The following is a 22,352-nucleotide window of genomic DNA, read 5'->3' on the forward strand; positions in this document are numbered from 1 at the left end:
CTGCAGCCCACGGGGTCACAGAGTCAGATATGACTCAGCAAGTGAACAACAATTCTTTTAAAGCAATGCTCTGTAGTAGAGTAGGTTTACATGTGAATGACAATTCCAGAACAGGGTTAAATTTGAGGGCCACATAAACAAACAGTACAACACTCCCACAGATCTGTCAGGACCTGAGAGAATTCCACTCATTGCTGTAAGTAACGGCTGTGTTGGAAAAATGGAAGGGGTGTCCTAAAGTCATGGGACCTGTAAGATGGAAGTGAGTGTGAAGGTGAGCCCCAGGTTTCAGACAGGCTCTCAGACGATGTCTGAAGCATTACTGTCTGAACAGTGGAGCTTACAATCTGAACACAACACAACAGGGCAAGATTAATCTCACTTAACTGCATTAACCTTCACCTAAAGTCTCCATGAAGTAAAACCAACAGCTTGAAATTAGCATGTACACATAAAATGCAGCACTCATGTGAAATTCTCACTGCTTTCTGGCTATGCCTGCAGCAAGCCTAGCAATAAGTTCAGGAGGAAGGTCCGGTTGACATAATGAATTAAATGCTTCTCTTTAGTTAACAGTTTCAGAAAACCCCTATGGAAAGCTCTGCATTCAGATGTCCAGTCGACATCTAGTGGAAGTCAGAAAGAAACCAACAACATTTTATGTGGGGCTGGGGGCTGGGCACAATGGTATGAACAGGGGCTTATTTGAAATGTAGGAAGCAGTTACAGAATGACAGAGGTGATAAAACTTCCTTAAGTAGATGGTGAATTTCCTGCAGCAAGCTCAAAGTGGAAGTCGTTCAGTCATGTTCCACTCTTTGCAAGCCCATGGGTATAGTCCATGGAACTCTCCACGCCAGAATACTGGAGTGGGTAGCCTTTCCCTTCTCCAGGGTATCTTCCCAACCCAGGGATCAAGCCCAGGTCTCCCGCAATGAAGGTGGACTCTTTACCAGCTGAGCCACAAGGGAAGCCCAAGAATACTGGAGTGGGTAGCCTATCCTGGGTTGGATCTTCCCAACCCAGGAATGGAACCGGGGTCTCCTACATTGCAAGTGGATTCTTTACCAGCTGAGCTATAAGGGAGGCCTGCAGTAAGCTGAGAAGGATACCTTGTATTTTTGCACAGCGACATCACACAGATAGAGATCCATCTCCGATGGCGTTCATTCAAGGAAGGAAATGGCCTTTGTGTTCACGACAGAAAGATGGGAGTTATTGCTGGCTGTTAGGTGATTGGCTTTGAGTGTTTCTAGGAAGTAACTGTACGTAGCAAACAGACTTGCCAGGGATTCCATAAATGGGTGAAGAATGTGTATGAACATGCGTGTGTAGTGTGTGTGTGTGTGTCTACAGTTTGTAAACAACTTCTCCCCAGGCAGCCCCTGGATTTCCCATCCTGTGGGCCAGAATTCACAAACTTGTACTGGGAGAAGGAAAAAGGACCGTTAGAGGAGAAACAGGAGGATGGCCGTGTGTCCTTAAAGGACTGAAGTTTCACACTGCAGGCTCAGAAAGTTTTTAAACTACTTATTTTGAAAGGACTGCAGAATCCAACCCAAATAACCAGGGTGTTCAATTCAGTCCACAAATCTCGAGGCAGACATGCCTGCTCTTCCTAAATGAAGGGATGTGTTCAAATAGCATCTCACTTTTGAGAGAGTCATTTTCACATCCTGACTCATTGGGACCATCACCTTACTGCTCAATGCGGCAGGCCTACAGGGCTTTTTAAGAAATGAACGCAATGCATCTAAGCAATCAGACGCTGTGGAAAAGGCAGTCATGGGAGAAAGCAGTCACAGAAATACTTAAACTAAGTGGACACATGATATCTGAGCACAAACGGATTGTTCTTACTCTCCCACAAAGAAAGAGTCATCAGAAAATGAGAAGCCTGCTCTTAGAAAATTTGGCTTTTCTCTATGGCGGCTGTGTGATGTGTGGGTTCTTCAGGAAGACTGAAAGAAACATATCTTTCTTTAAGGCATTTCAATGTTCCAGGGATGAATACTGACTTCTGGAATTTGATGAGACCTACTTTTTCACCCCTTTTGTCTTACAAGGTAGAAGAATGCATATGTGCTCATGTGTGAGGGTCAGTGACAGACACACACAAGTGCTGGAGTCCCCAGGACATGCAGGAGTCTTCTGGGCCCCAGACGGAAGTCAGTCTGCACACGAGGCCTGCCTTAGACATGCCCAGTGATGCTAAATGCTCCACGATGTACACAGAGTGTCTTGCTGAGAAGGACCTTTCCCAAGAAGCCATCAGTAGGCTGCGGCTCCTGGTGTCACAGGTCACTTCGGATAAATCACTAGTTACATTCACGACTTCGGACATTATGCTACGTTAATGGAAAAATGGATGCTGTGTTTCAAGAGCTTACATGAGTTGGATTTACATGAGTAAGAAATTGCTGAGACAAATCCTCTGAATTTGGAAATGTGATCCGTGATACAGCGAATCTAAAAATGATACTGAAAACAGACGTGTGTGCCTGCTCGGTCGCTTCAGTCATGTCTGACTCTGTGTGATGCCATGGACTGTAGCCCGCCAGGCTCCTCTCTCCATGGGACTCTCCAGGCAAGAACACTGGAGTGAGTTGCCACGCCCTTCTCCCAGGATCTCCCTGACCTGGGGATCGAATCCAAGGCTCCTGCATCTCCCACATTGCAAGCAGGCTCTTCACCCACTGAGCCACCTGAAATGCCCACTGGAAACACATAAGGGTGCGTGCTCAGTCATGTCCGCCTCTGTGTGACCCCAGGGACATAACCCATCAGGATCCTCTGTCCATGGGATTTCAGGCAGAATTCTGGAGTGGGTTGCCATTTTCTGCTCCAGGGGATCTTCCCCACGTCTCGTGTCCCCTGCACTGGCAGGCGGGTTCTTTACTTCTGTGCCACTGGAAACAGACACAGAGAATCAAGTCTACCAGCCACACCATTTCTCCATTGTTTGCATCAGAACCTCTGCAGCTAAAAATGAGACAAATTATGTGGCCATTTATTTTATCATTTCTCTTTATTTTGATTAATGGAATTATTTCTCCAGCTTAACTATTTCAAAATAGCATTTAGAATAGTAAGAAATAAACTATTGATCATAGACTATAAATTCTGGCAAGGAATCCAAACAAATCAAAACACCGGATTTCATATTTCAGAAAAGACAGTCTAGTCTCTGAAATCCTGAAACCAGGGGAATGGAAGGAGAGTGGGTTAACTTTTCTTGGTTTTAGACATTACTTAATTTCTAACATTTCACAAACAATATAGTGGAAAAACACAATTTCTCCACAACATTAAAAAAAAGAACCCTACTTTTTTCTCTAACATGCATAGCACAATGATACCAATATTTTAGCGTATTATGTTCAAAAGTATTCTTTCTAATGATTAATTTTGACAGTGAATATATGGCAGAGCATTTTGAAAATGATGATATGCATGGATCCCTCCTCTTATATAGAATTCTGCTTGGAATATTAGCTTCTCCTATGATCAGAATCCTCTTCCCAATACAAGCAGAAGCAGTGTGTGCCTCCCTCCCCCGGGGTGCAGAAGCTCACTAGTGAAGCGGGCTCCTCGGGGCCGGGGCTCAAGCCCGTTTACAGGAAATGCCAAGGAACGGGATGACTACAGAATCGACACTATGCCCGGGAACCAACTGTTCGACACCCTACTGTCTCCTAACCCAGACCTTTAACTCCTAATGAGTCAGCAATCCTCTCCACCCCACCCATGAAAGGAACATGCTGATGAAGACACCCATCTGGGATCTCAGAGTTTTAAGTGCAAGCTTGTGTGTTAACACAGACAGGGCTTGGTCAGCACGCATGCAGAAAGAGACCACGGCCAAAGACACATCAAAAGGAAGCTCTTTCAGGCAGGGCGATGGGAGAGAGATGGATTGGGAATTCAGGATTAGCAGGGGCAAACTATTATGTATTATGTGTGGGGTGCATAAACAACAAGGTCCTGTAGCACAGAACTATATTCAACATCCTGTAATAAACCATAATGGAACAGAAGAAAAACTAACCTGCATGTATGACCTGGTTCAAAAAAAAAAAAAAGAGGAAACTCTTTCATTCCTCCTCAGTTAACTAAATTAACTGAATAAATCTATTCCCGCATCTGGATATTATGACATTAGGATCATCCCACATAGAAAATTCAAATATTATCTCAGCAAAGTAAGTGCAGCTGCTGTATGTGGTACAGACCCAGCGGCCGCCCAGCAGGGTGGGGCCCACCAGGAAACCAGGAACCACATTATGCCGACGACCCTTTCCCCAAACTGAGAATTTTCCTATTCTCCCTTTAAGGTGCAAGAAGCACAGCCAAAACCAGAGCGCTTCCGAGCACACCGCCAGGTCCTGACGAGGCAGGAAGGCGGCAAGAGAGGAAGCGGCCGAGACGCTGGGCCCCTGAGCACAGCTGTCCCCGGGGGCGCGGCCACACGGCATCGCCACGCGTGTCCACATGTCCACACACGTGTGCACCACATACGCACAGTCCCCTCGTGGCCCCAGCTGTCCAGGACGACGGCTCACCCCTAGAAAACGGACAGCCGCTAACGTGCTGGGCGTGCAGCCTCCGCCGGGCTCGGCGCACCGTCCTCAAAAACTTTCCCAGTGAGCACAGAAGTGCTGCTGCCGCCCTCACGTTACTGATGAGGACACCCAGGAGTTGTTCACCCGCCCGAGGGGAGAGCTGGGTTACAGCCTCCTACTCGGCAACTCATATTACTGAGTCGCTTGGAGTTGAACTGGCTGATCTTGGCTGCTCTTCAACGTTGAGAGCTATGAAATATTCATATGTCCTCGACCCAGATTGTTCTTGTTCTCCTCTGCTTCAAACCCACATATTCACCTGCCAAGAGGCATCACCAACTTGACTTGAAGGTCGATGGGAACAGATTTTGTCTGGCTCCTCCGGCCATGTTCCAGGAGCTGGGACAGGCTCCTCTCAGGAGCTGCATAGAGCCAGAACCCGGGTCCAGTCCATCCCTTCCCTGCTCCCCGCCACAATCAATCCCCGAGTTCCTCCACCCCCTGAACACCCCCACACCCATCTGTTCCCCCAAGCCTCTCCTGGGTCTCTCTGGGACTGCTCGAAGAACCTCCAGAGCCGGGCTCAGTCCACTGTCCAGAGTCTCTGCAGTCTGTCCCCGACCCAGACCAGCCCAACTCACCATGGACCCAGCACTGATGACAACAGCCCCACTCAGGGTCCCCAAGTGCACTCGGGACAGATTTCCTGCATCTCAGCCCTGGGACCCACGCCTTTGTGTGTCTCCCTAGGCTCCTGTGCTGAGCTCCTGCTCACCTGCCCAGCTCTCCCCTCAAATGAGTCCTCAATGAGACATCTCCTCCGCTTCTGGGGGGGGGTGTCTCTGCAGGGGGCACCCACCCTGCTGTGCCCCTGCCTGCCCCACACGCTCTTCTCAACGCCCCAAGCCTGGGTTCCGGGACCCTCACCCCATCAGAGTGGCATCTCTAAACCACCCGCTGGACCTTAAAAACTGTAAAAGCAGGAAAGATGTTTACCTTCACCTCTAACATTCTGATTATTTTCCACCAGGAAGAGCGAGCCTGGCACACAGGAGGGGCTCAGTTAATACTGTTAATGAATGGACAAATGATTATCATAAAACTGCATTCCCAAATACTGTTTCAGTTACATAATTCAGCATCTGTGATGTACATCCATTTTAAGTGCTACATCAAATAACTTCTACATGAATACACACATGTCGTATGATTTTTTTTAAAAAAAATCCCTTGATCCACAGCTTTTAAAGCTCACAGGGAAAGAATATGATTTAAATATTAATTAGTTAATGCTGGCAAAGCAAGCCCAGCATGAAAAAGAACATGACTGACCAGTATGATGAGTCCCCTTCTAGACATAAATAACTACAGAATCACTCTATGAATCTATATTGTATCTTAAATCTAAGATAGCAACTGTGATTTTTGTAAACAATGAGCACTTCACCTAAGGAAGAACACTGAGATGTAAACCGATATCTACTATTGCTACATTTTGCAGTTACTCCGGCAGACACGTCTCTATGAGAATTCTAAAATTCCAAAGTACTCTAAAGAAAATGGAATTTCCTTCAAGAACCAGAACATCCAGCGATTAACCAACAAAAGCTACTGTGAATGTAAGGAAGGACAAAAAGCACTTTTCAGAGGCCATAACCTTGAATATGCCATCATGAGTGTGTGTACTCAGTCCTGTCCGACGCTGTGACCTGCCAGGCTCCCCAGGCAAGAATACTGGAGTGGGCTGCCATTTCCTCAACTCTAGGGGATCTTCCTAACCCAGGATCGAACCCAAGTTTCCTGCATTTGCAGGCCAGTTCTTGACCCCTGAGCCACCCAGGAAACCCATAATGAACACAGAACGAATTTAAAACAGCCTCAGTGATTTGCCTTGTTGATCTATTTCTCCTACGACAGAAGCCTCTTGCAGAGACTCAGCGAGAATTCGCATGCAGCTAATAAGCTGCTGTGTGTCCCTGAAGAACCTGGCAGCGCTGTTCAGAGACCCAGACCCGGAAGAAACTCGCAGCGCTGTTCAGAGACCCAGACCCGGCCAGTGCTTGCCTAGAAAAGCCACACCTTAGGGGGATGGAACAGGTCACCTGTGTCTGCAGGGACGCTCTGAACTGACTGTGCTCACTCTGTCCGTGTGCAATTCTCCAATTACAGCACGGCCTCGCTGCTAACACAACCTGCAAACATCATAGTGACTCCTGTCGAAAGGGGGTTTCACGTCTGTTAAAAAGGAGAGCGTGGCCCAGTTTGAGCTGAGGTCACGTATGTCCAGAGATCTTTCAATTCAGCATTCAGATGTTACTTTTTTTTCATAAATTGTGACAGCATCCTGAAATAACAGCTTTTCATTCTAAAACTATGGGTTTTATTAAGAGATAAGGCACTTACTAAAAAACTACAACAAAGGGCAAGGCATTCTGTCCATGATGTATGAAGAGAAAGCTTTAAACAACAAACAGGGATTCTGAAAACTGGATAAAAACGAAACCAAAGACGCTGATGAGGTCTGGTCGCAGGCTCTGGGGAGGGTTACTGCACACTCTTCTCTTCCTGAAAACCAGGCTGGGTTCCTCTGTACCTCTGCCACCCTCGCCGCTGTCAACGACCAGGAATCCCACACGGGAACAGCAGGGTGTCCGGGTGGACCTGACCGCCTGGACGGGATCCTGGATGTGTACCTTGGCGGCAAGGAAAACCTTCTTCATTTACAAAGGGGAGGCTGTGGCTACAGAACCTTCTCGGGCAACCGATGAGAAAGCAGACGCTTGTGGGAGGACAGAGAGTGGGCTGGCGTCCCGCAAAGGGACACAATGGAGGGGAGCCAGGGACCACGGGGTCCTGGTCCAGGGTCACAGGACAGACCTCCGAGGACCACACAGGCCTCCCGACCTCAGTGCTGCGCGCCGAACCCCAGCCACCCGCGTCCAGGAGGCCGCCTCGCTCTGCAGACGGAATGGTTCCCACACGGAGGCCACACGTCTACGTAACTCAAGGCCTGTGCACATGCACACACGTGTATTATGATCCTGGCCGCATCGGTGCCAGGCGTCACAAAGAATAAAATCAGGACAAGGGTGAGGCCACGAGAGACCAGACTCGGCAGCAGGCTTCTTACGGAGCGATTCAGAAATGCGGTTCTGAACTAAAGACACCGCAGAGGTGGAGAGGATGGACCTGAGCCGAGCACACAGAGGGAAGGGAGGCGGAGAGCAGCGCCTGTGTCTGGAATCTAGAGACCCGCACAGATGAACTTCTGCACAAAGCAGAAACAGCGTCAAAGGTGTAGAAGACAGACATGTGATACCAAGGAGGGTGGGATGAGTCGGGAGACTGGGACCGACAGGTATGCACTGTTGATACTGTGTATACCACAGGGAGCTAATGAGAAACTGCTACACTGCCCAGAAGCCACCATATACCTCGGGGCTCTGTGGTGCCCTATGCGAAGGAAATCCAGAAAGAGGGGATATACGTGCGTGATTCACTTTGCACTGCAGTAGAAACCAACACTTCAGTGTGAACCAATGACACTCTGATACAAATTTTTAAAAATACGATTCTGAAAACAGGCGGGAAGCATAACTTGGTCTCAAGTCATAACTTCCAGGGAAAATGTCCCAAGTGGAAAAGTCTGACTTTTAGAGTTTTTCATCACCCCCAGCAGGACCCAACGCAGCTGCACAGACCACCAGCTGTGTCATTCGCAGCCCCGGGAGCTTCTGGGACTATCAGTCACCCCCGGACCGCTCAGCAGGGCTGGCTTCTGATTCAGAGCAGCGAAGAGTTACTTGCACACCTGGGAAAACACCGCGTGGAACCCTGAGGACCACGGTGACACCCATTCCCAGCTACCACGTGAAAACCCACTGCCCAGGAGCGGGGAGACCTACTTGTTTGGGGGCGTCTGCAGAGGTGGCGCGGGCGTCAGCACCTCGGAGGCCGTTAGACTCGAACAGCACTGCGGGGACAAGGACACGCGTCAGCAGGCGGACCCGAGCTTCCCATCGCCCGGGACGTGCGCCCCGCACAGACCAAGCACTCGCAGGCAAAGAAGAAGCCAGCCCAGCCTGTGGCCGGGAAATAGCAATTTACCATAACACTTATGCTAAGAGACTGAAAACGTTGCCTGGGGCCCGTGGCCTTTTTAATTCAGGCTTCACCACGCAGCACCCCACCAGGGACAGCATTAATTAGCAGGGCGCGTGCAGAGGGCGTCTGCGTGGCCCTGTCACTGTGCATCAGACCCTCTGGATGCAGATACACCCTCTGTATCAGAGGGGGCACGCGGGCCCGCCGGGGGGGGCTTGCAGTGTACCCGCCACACACACGCTGCCAGTGCAGGCCAGCTCTCTGCTCACAGGCCAAGGAAAGGTGCCACTCAGCACCGCCCGGTGCCCAGGCCGGCCAGTGCCGGCAAGCAAAGAGCCAGCGTGCATCATGCCCACGGACAGCTCGGCTTTCAGCGCGTCCTGGTGGCAGCATGCAATTAAAATGCAGCGTTTGCAAAACAGGCTTATCTCCAATCAAACCACAGGGCACTTGGATGCAGAGGCAAAGCCTTTTCAGGCGCAGGGGCTGGATGGAGAGTTTAGAGCGTGACCCCGCGCCCCCCCACCGCCGACCGGGGGCCAGACCCCGGGAACGAGGCTGCATCCCAGGAGCCGGGGTCCGCAGGCATACCTGTGTGAGCCCGCATGTGCGCCCGCAGGTGGCTGGGCTGGTGGAAGCTCTTCCCACACTCCACGCAGATGAAGTCTCCCTGGTGGGCCTGCGTCCGGAGCGTCCCTGGGGGGCGACGCAGGTGCGGGGAGTGGGGGAGAGGGGGGCAAGAGGCAAGCATCATTAGTCCCTCTGAGCCCTGATGGGAGGCACCCCCAGGCCCTCGGCCAGGACCGAGAGGGCGGACAGGATACAGCGACTTAAACCTGCTCCAGTGATGTGTCCTCAGGCGGGCGAGGCATGGGCAGCAGGCACCCCACATCCGCCAACAGAGATGCGGATAGACAGCTGAGGGGCCAGAAGGCAGGGCCAGTCCGGACCCCGCAGCGATGCCACACACCGAAGAGCTATGCCATCCCCGCCTCCCCCCGCCCCGGTCCTCCATGCCCGCAGCAGGCACAGACGGGACACCTGCAAGGAGGCTGCGCTTGAGCACCAACCTCCTGTCCCTCCTGGTTCTAAAAGACGCCCGGCTTTTGTTAGGGGAGGAGGCAGAAGACACTTTCTTGTTTGCCTGCCTTTTCTGTTCGAGGGAAAGGGCTTCCCTGGTGGCTCAGTGGATAAAGGATCCGCCTGCAAAGCAGGAGACTTGGGTTCAATCCCTGGGTTGGGAAGATCCCCTGGAGGAGGAAATGGCTACCCACTCCAGTATTCTTGCCTAGAGAATTCTTTGCACAGAGGAGCCTGGCAGGCTACATCCATGGGGTCGCTAAGAGTCGACACAACTGGAGCCGCTGAGCACAAACACACTCTGAAGAAAGGGCTAATTTTTCATGTAATATTAGCTCCCAAACCACTTTCTAGAGCCTGACCTTCCCTACCAATGGCTCACTGGTATCTCAATTCAATAGGAAGACAAATATCAAAAATACTACCTAGAAAAAGTTATGCCTATAACAACAAATTTTTTTTAAATGACGTTCCCTGAGGTGAGCATTTCTGCACCCTGAGCCTGACGTTTGAATGCAAAAGGCGAGTACAAGGATGACCAAGGGTCTTTGCCAAATTATCTGGAACCAAATCACGCTTCTCGTCCTAAGTCAAAAGAGACAGCATATAAAAATAATATAAAATTAATGCTACTTGCCCTCTGTCCATGGGATTCTCCAGGCAAGAATACTGGGAGGGGGGTGCCATTTCCTTTTCCAGCGGATCTTCCTAGCCCAGGGATCGAAGCCCCATCTCTTCCGTCCCCTGCGCTGGCAGGTGGGTTCTTTACCTCTGGCACCACCTGGGAAACCCACACTACGGATACTGTTTATAACAGTCGAGGAAACCTGTGAACTGCAGAGCACATCCCGGCAGATTTCTCACAGGACACGAGACGCGAGTCTCCGAGAAACAGAACCATCTGCCCACAGAGTTCTCAGCTTCCCACCGCCTCCTTCTGGGACGTGAGAGGACGACAGCACATGTTTGGACCCACCCGTCCCGTTATCAATGAAAGATGCCTTACTGACTAGACGGGGTCCCCAGTTCCCAGCAAGACATGGCAAGTGTCACCAGGGCAGGCGCCCCCAGGAGCCACGGGCTCCCGTGCTGGGCCCACTCACCTCGTCCCTGGCTCTCTGGTCGAGCTGGGGTGGGGCGGAAAGCTGAGGAGGACATTCCTGGATGACCAACTGATGGGCTTGAGAAGGGGCTCCTAACGGTGCTGGCCTCCCCGGTCCTTCCAAGCATGGCAGCGTTAAGACCGCTTCCTCCAACAGCTCAGCTGCTCAGGACGGCCGCCCAAAAAACCTCGGCTTCACCAGCACTCCTGGCTCCTCCCTCCCCTTCACTATGAGCCCTGTCCTCTGGGCGCTATGAAGACCCGCAGGGACAACGGCTGTGGGTGCCCAGATTTCCCCAAAAAGTAATGGGCTGCACCTAAACGCAGGTCTTCACTGCACCTCCAGGTCACCCACTGATGATGAACCCCCCTCACGTAGCCTCTGCAGCTAATCCTGACAACATGAGAAATTAACCACTGCGATGCTTTTTTTCTAAGTAATTCCCAACCAAACCAGCAGCAGAAAAAGCAGGATAGTAAGGTTTTGTACCCACCCCTGAGCTCGTGTAGCCACTCACCCATTCTGATTTCCTTGTGCTAAGTATGCATGCACGTTCCCTGCGCGCGAACACACACACACACACACACACACACACACAGATTCGTCCGTGCATTCTATCACATCATTTTCTCCCTACTTTTTTAAAGAAAAGACCTTTGCCCTTTATGGTCAATAATATTATGCCCAAGCTACTACAAAATTCTGAGCTAGTAAGAAAGGTTACACGCTTCATTTGAATTGAAGCCGCTTGCTCACGCGGCTCTGACACTCTGACCTCAAAGGTAAAGTTGTGTATAAAGTGGGCTCAGAAAGCAAAGGGAGAGGGGCCTGGCGGGTCTTCGGGGGGCACCTGCAGACTCGCCCCCAAAGCCCTGCCAACACTCATTCAAGTTCATCATGCTGAGAGGTGCCCAGCACGCCCTGCAAGGAGAAGGATCCCGCAGAGACTCTACCAAGATGCACACAACGGAAGCCCACCTCTTCCATCACCTGATCAGCGTGTCTCAGGCATAAGGTGGTTTTGTTTTTTTTTTTTTAGAAAAACAAGAAAAACCTTATATATTATGCTATCTGGGATTACCCTATTCTTCTATTTTCAATGTTTTTATTCAAAAATCCATGTCATCATCCACTGCAGGCTAGATACAAAGTCTGGACATGCAGATAATGTATTATTTTACGACTTATTCTATCCACAAACCATTCATGCTACCCTCACACCTGTTTCCAGACTGGGGATCTACATTGCAGAATGATCATAGAAAATGTAGCTCTTTTCATCCTTAAACAATTGGGCTTCAAGCCCTAAGGGAAGTGACAGTGACCGTTCCCATGTGATGTCTTTTCTCTTTCGGCAGAACTTTCAGGCCATTCATTTCCACACAAACATCATTCCGTCAAAACACAGGTGGGGAAAAGCTCTCTGAGAATCCTCTCTCTTAACCTCAGAAAACCTCGATGGCTTAGAGGCATCACCTGAGTGCAACATTCTACCTCAAGGCAATTCGTCCCTGAAGAATGACAGAATCACCTCCAGCTCCACAAGGGTCGATCCACAACAGATGAGTTCCTCTCCTTTTATAAAATTCCCTTCTGCACGTTTCCATCTCCCTCACTACAAGGTGATGCTAATTGCAATCCACATCACCCACAGCCCAGGGTGGGGGGCTGCGATCCTCACCCCACAGATGAAATCCCACGGAGAAATACACAAAAACTGAGTCAGAGGACAGCATAATACCCTCAAAGTCCCAGGACTCCTGGAATAGGGCAGTTGCAAAGATTATCTTCCAAGGAACCCTAAAGGAAATCAGTCCTGAATATTCACTGGAAGGACTGATGCTGAAGCTGAAACTCCAATGCTTCGGCCACCTGATGCGAAGAACTGACTCATTGGAAAAGACCTGTCTTGATGGAAAGATTGAAGGCAGGAGGAGAAGGGGGCGAGAGAGGATGAGATGGTTGGATGGCATCACTGACTCAATGGACATGAGTTTGAGTAAACTCTGGGAGTTGGTGATGGACAGGGAGGCCTGGTGTACTGCAGTCCAGGGGTCGCAAAGAGTCGGACACGACTGAGAGACTGAACTGAACTGCAAGATTATCTGGAGATGAATGGAGATTAATTAGCCAAGATCCTAGATTCCTGATGCCAAAGTCAAATACATACGTACTCAAGAAAAAAGAAAAATGGGTGCTCAACAAGGAGTGGACACCAAAACTGCAACAATTTGCTGCTGCTGCTGCTAAGTCTCTTCAGTCGTGTCCGACTCTGTGCGACCCCATATACGGCAGCCCACCAGGCTCCCCCATCCCTGGGATTCTCCAGGCAAGAACACTGGAGTGGGTTGCCATTTCCTTCTCCAATGCATGAAAGTGAAAAGTGAAAGTGATGTCGCTCAGTCGTGTCCGACTCTTAGCGACCCCATGGACCACAGCCTACCAGGCTCCTCCGTCCATGGGATTTTCCAGGCAAGAGTACGGGAGTGGGGTGCCATTGCCTTCTCCACTGCAACAGTTTAGTTACTGCCAATTCAGCAACCTGTCGATGTAATGGCTGGGAGGTGGATGCCCCTGGTTTCGAGCTGCGATAGGAGGTGTCATCTCCGTCACAGGAAACACCGCTGCCCTGCTCACCGCTCTAAACTGAGACTTTGCCCGCCTTCTGGTTTCCCTGCAGCTGCAGCACTTTAAAAGCATCATAAACCCTCAGACAGTAAACAATCTGCCCGCAGTGCGGGAGACCTGGTTTCGATCCCTGGGTTGGGGAGATCCCCTGGAGAAGGAAATGGCAACTCCCACCAGTATCCTTGCCTGGAGAATCCCACAGACAGAGCAGCTTGGCGGGCTACAGTCCATGGGGTCACAGAGAGTTGGACACGACTGAAGCGGCTTACCATGCAGGCACCTAAGAACCCAAAGCAGGGTGAACAAAAACACCATGGATCTACATACTCACACCTGACATATTTCAGTGCCTCCATGAGAAGAGTGAATCATCCAAGAAGAGTAAGGAGGCTTCACGGACAACTTAGCATTTTTCACTTTAAAAGATAAACATGGAACCTCTGTTTAAGGGGGAGAAGCCTTAGAACTGTTTATTTTAAAAATCTTAAGGAAAACATTTCAGGCTACTGGTACTTCAAATTCTGTCATCTGAAGTTCTCTAAATGTTAACTTAGGATTCGTGTCTCCTTTTTGAGGGAAGAGGCAAGAAAGCAGACCTGGAAGTAGCACAAAGCGCCGCAGGAAGCGGGTGTGTTTGCCGCTCACGGAGCACCGACTGGCAGGTTTAGAGCGGAGAGCCCCACGGGCCGTGGGTGCAACACATGGAGTTCAAGTCTGGTTTACTAAGCGGAAGTCACTTCAACACCAGTGCAAATGCAGGGTCAGGGGGACAGACTCCAGGAAGCCCTGGACGGCAGGGAGAAGGTGACCCGCAAAACTCACCATCACCTGCGCCTGAGTCCTCTCTGCTTCAGGGGCCACGAACCGGTCTAAGAACTGTGGTTGGAATGAGGCGCAAAGGGCCAGCCTACAGACCTTTACTCCGTCTCAGCGAAAAACCTGTACTTCTCAGATACACTGCGGAGACCTGAAGCTGGTGCGTGTGTGTCTGACTCTGCAACCCCATGGATGGTAGACCGCCAGGCTCCTCTGTCCATGGCATTTTCCAGGCAATGATACTGGAGTGGGTTGCCTTTTCCTCCTCCAGGGGATCTTCCCAACCCAGGGATCGAACACATGTCTCTTATGTCTCCTGCATTGGCAAGCAGGCTCTTTACCACTAGTGCTACCTGGGAAGCCCCAAATTTTTATTTTTTAAACTTTCCTTCTTTTCTGGCCACACCATGGGGCATGCAAGATCTTAATTCCCCAGCCAGGATCTAACCCTTGCCCCCTGCAGTGGAAGTGCAGAGTATTAAGCACTGAACTACCAGGAAAGTCCTTTCAATTTATAATCAAGAACAAGGGCATCCGATCCCACGCATGCGTTCCATGGAGCTGGCAAACTTGCTGAAATTGCTATTATCAGTACTAGGTGATGGATGGCACCACCGACTCAGTGGACATGATTTGAGCAAGCTCCGGGAGATGGTGAAGGACAGGGAAGACAGGTGTGGGGTCTCAGAGCCGTACACAAGTGAGCAACTGAACAATGACAGGCATCAATTATGAGACACTGGGAAGATACGAAGACAATGACACGATGCATAATTTTTTCCATCAACTCCCCAAACGCTGTAAGGCACATTCCTGCTCTCCAGAGGCTCCACTTACACACCTGCACACTGACGTGCACTCTTAAAACTACAAACGCATAAAAGCAAAGCGTGAACAGTCACTTCAAGTAACAGCCCGTCTTTGCAGAGACGGGAGGCAGTGGATGGCTACAGACGCTTGTTGAAGATGGCCGAGTGGGGACACGCCCTGGAGGCCACCTGCTCGGCATCGAGGAGACGTGACTGGGGTGCAGGGGTGTTGCAGGAGCAGGGGGCCCAACGCCAAGTGCCCCGGCCCCTGGCGGGCAGTCAGGGGCACGAGAAAGCAAGCACACACACCTGTGCGCAGGGCGGGAGGACACAGCAGCTAGGCCAGCTGCCTAAAGACCCAGACCCAGCAGGCGGGCAGCCCGCGGCCTTCTACGGAGGGGGCTCCCCGAGGTCCCCAGGCGGGAGGGCAGGCGGGGGGTTCCCGCTGAGGCCCCGGGGGGTGGGGGGCTCCCCTGAGGTCATCAGGCAGGCGGGGGGCTCCCTGAGATCCCAGGGGGCAGGGGGGCTCCCTGAGGTCCGGAGGGGGGCTCCCTGAGATTCCGGGGGGTAGGTCCTGGGGGGTGGGGGCTCCCTGCGGACCGGGGGCGGGCAGGCAGGGCTGCAGCTCTCACCTCTGTGCTCGAGCACAGGGCCGCTGGCGCCCCAGCTCTGGTAGAGAGAAGCCAGGTCTTTCGGGATATACGTCTTGAAGATGCTGAGGAGGTCCAGGCGCTTCTCGGGGCCCTCGGACGCTGGCTCCTGCTTGATGGGGTGCGGGGCGGGCAGGCCCTGAGGGGCCCCGGGCCCTCTGGAGCCGGCCTTGGAGGGGGGCTCCCGGGGAGGTAGAGGGGCGCCCCCGTCACCTTTCCCGTGCAGCTGACCCTGAGGCTGAGGGCTGAATTTGGCTTTGGGGGGGTCCGGGGCACTGTGCTTATTTGGGGGCCCGAGGCCCGCCCCCTGCCTGCCGCTGGTGGGGGGCTGGGGGCCCGCCCGGGCGATGACGGTGGGTGTGGGGGTGGCGCTCCTGCTGAAGCCCCCGCTGCCCCCCGTGGGCCCAGGTCTGGGGCCGGCCTCCTGCTTGGGCTTGGGCTGAGGCTGCTCGGGGCCGGGGCCAGGCCGGGTCTGCCGGGGCCCGTCGGGGCCGGCCGTCCAGAGTGCGCAGGGCGCCCCGGAGTGGCTCTCCTTGCTCCGGGGCAGGCTGGCAGCTTTCGTGGGCGCCCCCAGGGGCGAGGGGCTGCCTTTGGGACCCAGAGCCCCACCCGGCACCTGGGTCCGGGTGAACCTGGAGATGGGCAGAGGCTGGCACTCCTTGCCCCCGAGGGCGGGCGGGGGGCCCGTGCGTCCGCTCCGGGCCAGGAACACCAGGTTGCTCCTGATGCTCTTGTAGCCGTTGGGCTGAGTCCACTGCGGGGCCACGGCCTGGCCGCTGACCCGGTGCCAGACGCGCTTGTGCATCCAGAGCACCTCGGGGTAGTAGGTCTTGTGGCTGCAGTAGGGACAAGGGTGCACGGCCAGCGCCGCTTGCAGAGAGGAGGCCGGCTCCCGGCGGCCAGGGTCGTCCCGCGAGGACCGCTCGCTCAGGTCCAGTGGGACCAGGTCTGGGGCCGGCGCCCGCGTCCCCGCCACTGGGTGCTCCTTGGTGTGCAAATCCGGCGGCCTCTCCCGGGGGTGGGCGGCTTGGCTCTCGGAGGGCGGCTGCAGACCCGCTGCCGGGGCCTGGCGTGGAGGGAGGTCAGCCGCGTCCCTGGGGCCCGGGCCCTCCTGCTGGGGGCCACACGCCGGCGTCTTCAAGTCCACAGAACACCGAGGCGGCTCGGGTCTCCTGGGCGCGTCCCTGCTGCTGCTTTCAAGTACGGACACGCAGGCCGCGATCCCCGCACCGGGCTCCCCGGCCACTCTTCCTGACGGGCTGTGTCCCAGCGTGTGACTTTGGTCTCCGTTGGAGAGCATGGTCAAGGAGACGTCTTCAGGGAAGCAGCAACGGTGTGGCTTTGCCCCTGGAGGACCGAAACATAAAGTGCGACGTTACTGTTTCTCATCAGGACAGGAGACAGCGGAGCTCCCCCAACTGCCCTGTGCCCGCAGAGGGGAGCGGGCGGAGTTCAGGAACAGTGCAATCCAGGGCCCGCATGGGTCACTCTCTCTTAAGGGCAGACCAAACTCGAGGGCCAACCGGCCTCAGTTAATGTTTATTTCTCAATTAAATGACTCACTAGAAAGCCAAGGAAGATAACATAGCTGCCCATCCAGTGACACATAACTGCACCACTACTACTTAACAGACAGGGACCAGCTGTATCAAAAAACAGAAATAAGGACAATTTTAATTCTTTGTGGCAGATACGGCTTTCCGCAACTTTCAGCCCGTGGTCACGCAGAGGCAGGGCCAGAAAGCAGTGTTCTCCCCCACACTGCACCCCCAGGGAGCCTGCAACTGCTTCAGAAACTATGGGCCACTGGTCTGACCCAGGACGGGCCCCGGGACCGTCCTGTAAGCCCAGGTCCCCAGCACTGCTGGCAGATTCTCTACCTTCTGAGCCACCAGGGAAGCCTGTGAAGTCGCACCAAACCTGGACACCAACAGCTTCTTTCAGCGGCAGGAGGGGGGTGATCACACTCGCCATCCCTCCCCTCCCCTCCCCACATCCGCTTCCTGGGGCGGGGGGGGGGGGGGGTACGCCCCGGAGCAACAGTGCCCCTCTCTGCGTGGGGACCCCGCTCCCACCCCCCTGGGGCCTGCCTGGAGGCTCATGCAGATGATATGGCTTCCCCGTGGGTGAAAATGACCCTGTCCAGTGACTGCTGGGGGAGAAGCAGGTGCTCTGGGGTAAACTCAGCTTGACCTTTCCAAACGCTGAACCATCCTTGGGTCAGGGGCTCGTAAGGGGAAGAGCTGAGCCTCGCATGCACAGCAAGTTTCCAGAACTCTTCATATCGGACCCCGAAAGACTTCAGGTCTGCAAGTCCAGAAGACAGACTTTCTCTCCAAAAGAGGGGGTGCACGCACATGGTGATGCAGTAAAACTCAAATTGACAGAGCAGCAGAGGGGTCAGGAAGAGACTCTCCCCTGAGGCCCCCACTGCCCCAGGAGGGGATCCTGGAACAATCTGGGTGGGAGATTCGGCTAGCAGCCCCGCTCCCTTCATTAAAGCCCAGATGTAATATCTGCAGTGCGTGTGTGAGCGCGCGTGTGCACACATACATGCACACTCAATTGCTCAGTCATGCTGGACTCTCTTCAACCCCATGAACTGCAGCCCACCAGGCTCCCCTGTCCATGGGACTCTCCAGGCAAGAATCCTGGAGTGGGTTGCCATTTCCTACCCCAGGGGATCTTCCGACCCAAGGATTGAGCTTGAATTCCTTGTGTTTCCTGCACAGCCGGCGGATTCCTTACCACCAAGTCACCTGGGAACCCCAAATCCTGCAGTGACGCCCCTAAACGGCAGCTGGCACTCAGGGAGGACAGCAAACTGCATGTTCAGGTAACGGGGTCTCCCTCACCAAGGGAAACAAAAACACATACGCTCACCTTCTTAAAAACTGACTGAGGTTTCACCAGTTATTTTTGTTAATATTTATGAGTTCCCAGTAACTTTTGCAACTATTACCAGTTACCAAAAACTTGTTGTGACAGTGAGAACATCTGTTTTTAAATGTTTCTCAAAAGATGCTTCTTTAATAATGGTTCACCCTGCCTTAAAAGGGGACAAATACAAACACAGGGCAGAATAAAAGGTAAGATGTTGAGAGAGAAATGAGAGCCGTTTTGCATCATGGTTTAACTGAAACTTGAGAGTTACCCATATGAAACGCAAGAAATTAACAAAGAGAAAACCACATAAGTGTCTGGGGGTGGGGGCCGGGGAGGAGTCCCTAAGAAGTTATTTCAGCTAAAACTGTCTCAGAAACACCGATTCTCAATGAAATGCGATGGGGATAATTATCACCATCACAGCATATCTTGGATACAACACAAAAATGACTTAAGAAAAAGTTTCAGCTACAATATCCATGGGGCATTTCAATTATCAAACACGGTTTAATAAGCTTTCTGTGCAAGTGAAGCAAAGGAAATGCTGAAAACCCTGCCCCGGGCTGGTTCGATGGGGAAGTTCTCCTTCTGGGAGAATAAAGGGAAAATCACCAAGGGGCAAAGACAGCCACAGATCTGTCGGTGCAGAGGGGCGCCCCGGAGAGCACGTGACCAACTGACCTACTTGCAAGGCCGCTGGAAGGAGGGGCTACAGCAAACAAGGAATCACCAGGCTTCCAGACCCGGAAACGACACCAGCAATAAAGCCCAAGTCCCAGCTCAGCCTCACTGCCCTTTGTAAAAGCACAGGCCTTGTTTCCACAGCGAACAGCACAGAAACCACTTCTGATGGCCCAGTATCTCTCCAGGACGATTCGGTCCTACAGTCCTAAAGTGTCTCTTTAAGACAAGCATTCTTTCTAAAAGGTCTCTCACTCATTACACATGCAGTGTGAACAATAATAATATTAATAATAAGGTCTCAATGACAAGGAAACCAGACAGAACTAGAACAATAACAACTGAATAATCACGCTTAAATATTTTATACATGAACGAATATTTTATTCCCTAAATTGTTCCTGCTCCTTTTTCTGCTGACTGAACGCAATGTGCAAGTTTTCATTTTCAGTAATTAATCTATTCACATAAATAACTCGCAAAACTGTAACTTTTCTGCATTTATGGAAAAACATGTATTCAATAAATATCTTAGCACTCTGGAAGCCAGATTTTGATTTCTGAAGAAAAAAGTTACAGATTAAATACAGGACTTCTGACTAAACCAAGTAACCAGGTGCCAAAAGAAAACTTAACACTTGCAATCTGGGAAATAACTTTCTTAAGAACATTCCTGTTCAGAGATTACAGAGTCAACATTTTAGAGGTTGATCAAATATCTCGTGTGTCCACCCAAGTCCAGTTAATGGACAGCAGTGTGTCCTGCCTAAAACATAGTCACATTCTAGAAATCTAGAACTTACTGCTTCCTCACTGACACAACCATACAAATATGTCACTCGGGTCACTGGGGTATTTTTGAAAAAATCAAATCTATGCTGAAGTGAACAGAATTCAAGTCCATTAATATTTTCATGGCTACTGTACATTTTATACACCCTTCTTCAACCCCAAATCCTAACAGGAAACTATAAGTTGTCCATTTGACAAAGTTCAATCACATGTAAAAGTAAAAAGAAACCGAAAACAAAACTTTACAAACAACGCTCTGAAGAATACTTGAATATTTCCACGTTACAAAGGCAAACAGAAAGTAAATCGATTACCATAAAGAAGCATGTTAAAGTTGAAGGAACTGGTGGAAGAAGGTGTTTCTATCACTTTAGATTTTAAACTGCCGCCGAGGGAGAGGAGGGAGCCCAGGGGAGCCTCGCATGTGAACCTTGCTTTGCAAAGCCCTCCAGTCCTGTTGCTTCCTTAAGGACAGGGCGTCCAGAACTGCCCCTTGGCCTCTACGAGGAACCCACTCCACTCGAAGCACCTGTGTTTGTTCTGTCACCTTTTGCGTTTTAAGAGAGCCAGGTCGGAGCAAGACTGCAGAAGAGAAGGAACCTGCAAATCTCCAAAATGTAACAGGGACTATCGGATACACACTAGCACTTGAGTGGTTGGAAAGCTCCGCTGCTGCTTAACTATCCCAGGATACAAACCCGCATTCTGTGCACTTAGGAACGGACTATAATGACCCTCTTTAGGAAACCGGGGCTATTTCTCAGCACAGCCTTCAGATGCAACGCCGGACACACGCCGACCTGCAGAACAAAGCCCGCGGGGCCCGGCGCCGGCCGCGGGGGAGGGGCGCGGCTTCCGGGGCCGTGCGGGGACCTCGCCAGCAGAGGGCGCGCGCTCCCCGCGCTCGCTGGGCGCGCGGCCTGGCTTTCGGAAGGGGCCCAGGCGGCATCAACCTTTAAACAGAGTCCTCAGGTTCAGCGAGCCAAACAGGGACGCAGAGAACTCGCTTAGAGTGTGCATTAGTACAATCACGCAGTTTTCTCCTCAAAGGACAGAACGTATCTGAAATGGATAAAAGGAGTTCATCCAAAGGTCTTAAAGCAAGTTCATCAGTATTTTCAGAGAAGAAAGCGTGCACAGCTTTAAACCACTGATGCACTTGAATGATCTGGCTAGAATGAACTTAGCTAAAATAATGGATCTACCGCATTGGGCTGCTGGGCTCAGACTGTAAGGCAGCACTGTCAAATGTCCAGTTTTTGGACAGAAACGCACAGAAAAGGGGCGCCTCAGGGATCTGGCCCAACATAGGCATGACAGGGCCTGAGTTCTTCACGTCCTTCCACCCACAGAACCGCTGTCTACACCAAAATCAAAATTATTTTCACTCCTGGAGTGCTGTTGTGTGTGTAGTCAAGAGTGGGGGGCAGGGGCTGATTGGTCCGGACACAGTTTCCAAGAAGCACTTGGCAGGATTTGTCACCTACACACCCGCAAAGTGAAAACTTTATTATTTCATGAAGCTGACTGTATGCAGGAAACACCCCTTCCTGGCTCATTCTGCATCTTCTCTTAGGGCTCCAGCTGATGTGTACAAGGGTGGTCCTGACCTCACACGGGGTTACCTGCAAGTTCAGAGCCTTGACCCCAGAGAAGGAACCACAGGGATGCTAACTACGCAGCGGCAGCTTGTCTGCCGAGTCGTCTCATCCCAACCAGAAGCTGGGCACCGGGATCCTGGAGCCTTTGATGGTTACACATGTGTGAACACAAAATAGAGACTTTCTGTATTGCTCACATGAGGAGCTCAAGCTACTTTATAAACAATAAATCACAAATGTTTCAGCCCACCAGAGACACTGAGTGGAAAGAATTACTTTATATTTTACTTAGTAATTGCAGCAAATCTTTCCAAGTCACATCACTAAACTGTTTCTGGACTCTCAAGCAGGCAGTATAATGGGTTATAGTTAAACTGTTTTTAATTAAAATGCAAAATCACAGTATATATACATTTATTCTTCATGTACTTCTCCATACCTTAGCTTTCATTTTCTCCCCTTTTTTTAATAGAGGAAATAACTGTATTCCCCTTTTTTACATACATATCTTTGGTTTTCCCCTTGACTTGTATAAGCTCCCCTTCAATTTATTCAGTTACTTAAAAGTCTAGACAAAGCATGACAGCCCCAATGGACCAATGCCGCACAGAACAGTCTCGGGAAAGCCCCACTTACTAAT

At 51.5% G+C, this 22,352-nt stretch overlaps 1 protein-coding gene across 6 annotated transcripts in view; it reads right to left on the reverse strand.

The window, feature by feature from the left end:
* ZNF516 (zinc finger protein 516) overlaps positions 1–22,352 on the reverse strand; it is a 97,902-nt gene that overhangs the window by 5,667 nt on the left and 69,883 nt on the right. For 5 of the 6 annotated variants that reach the window (XM_070452988.1, XM_070452987.1, XM_070452984.1 and 2 more), the window contains 3 exons: positions 15,735–17,099; positions 9,258–9,362; positions 8,468–8,535 (listed from right to left, as the gene is read on the reverse strand). In XM_070452988.1, the coding sequence (XP_070309089.1) occupies positions 8,468–8,535; positions 9,258–9,362; positions 15,735–17,099 (1,538 nt within the window). The remainder of the gene's footprint in view (positions 1–8,467; positions 8,536–9,257; positions 9,363–15,734; positions 17,100–22,352) is intronic. The other variant, XM_070452989.1, reaches the window with a different exon arrangement.

The sequence above is a fragment of the Odocoileus virginianus genome, chromosome 22 (assembly GCF_023699985.2).
Source record: "Odocoileus virginianus isolate 20LAN1187 ecotype Illinois chromosome 22, Ovbor_1.2, whole genome shotgun sequence".
Taxonomy (NCBI): domain Eukaryota; kingdom Metazoa; phylum Chordata; class Mammalia; order Artiodactyla; family Cervidae; genus Odocoileus; species Odocoileus virginianus.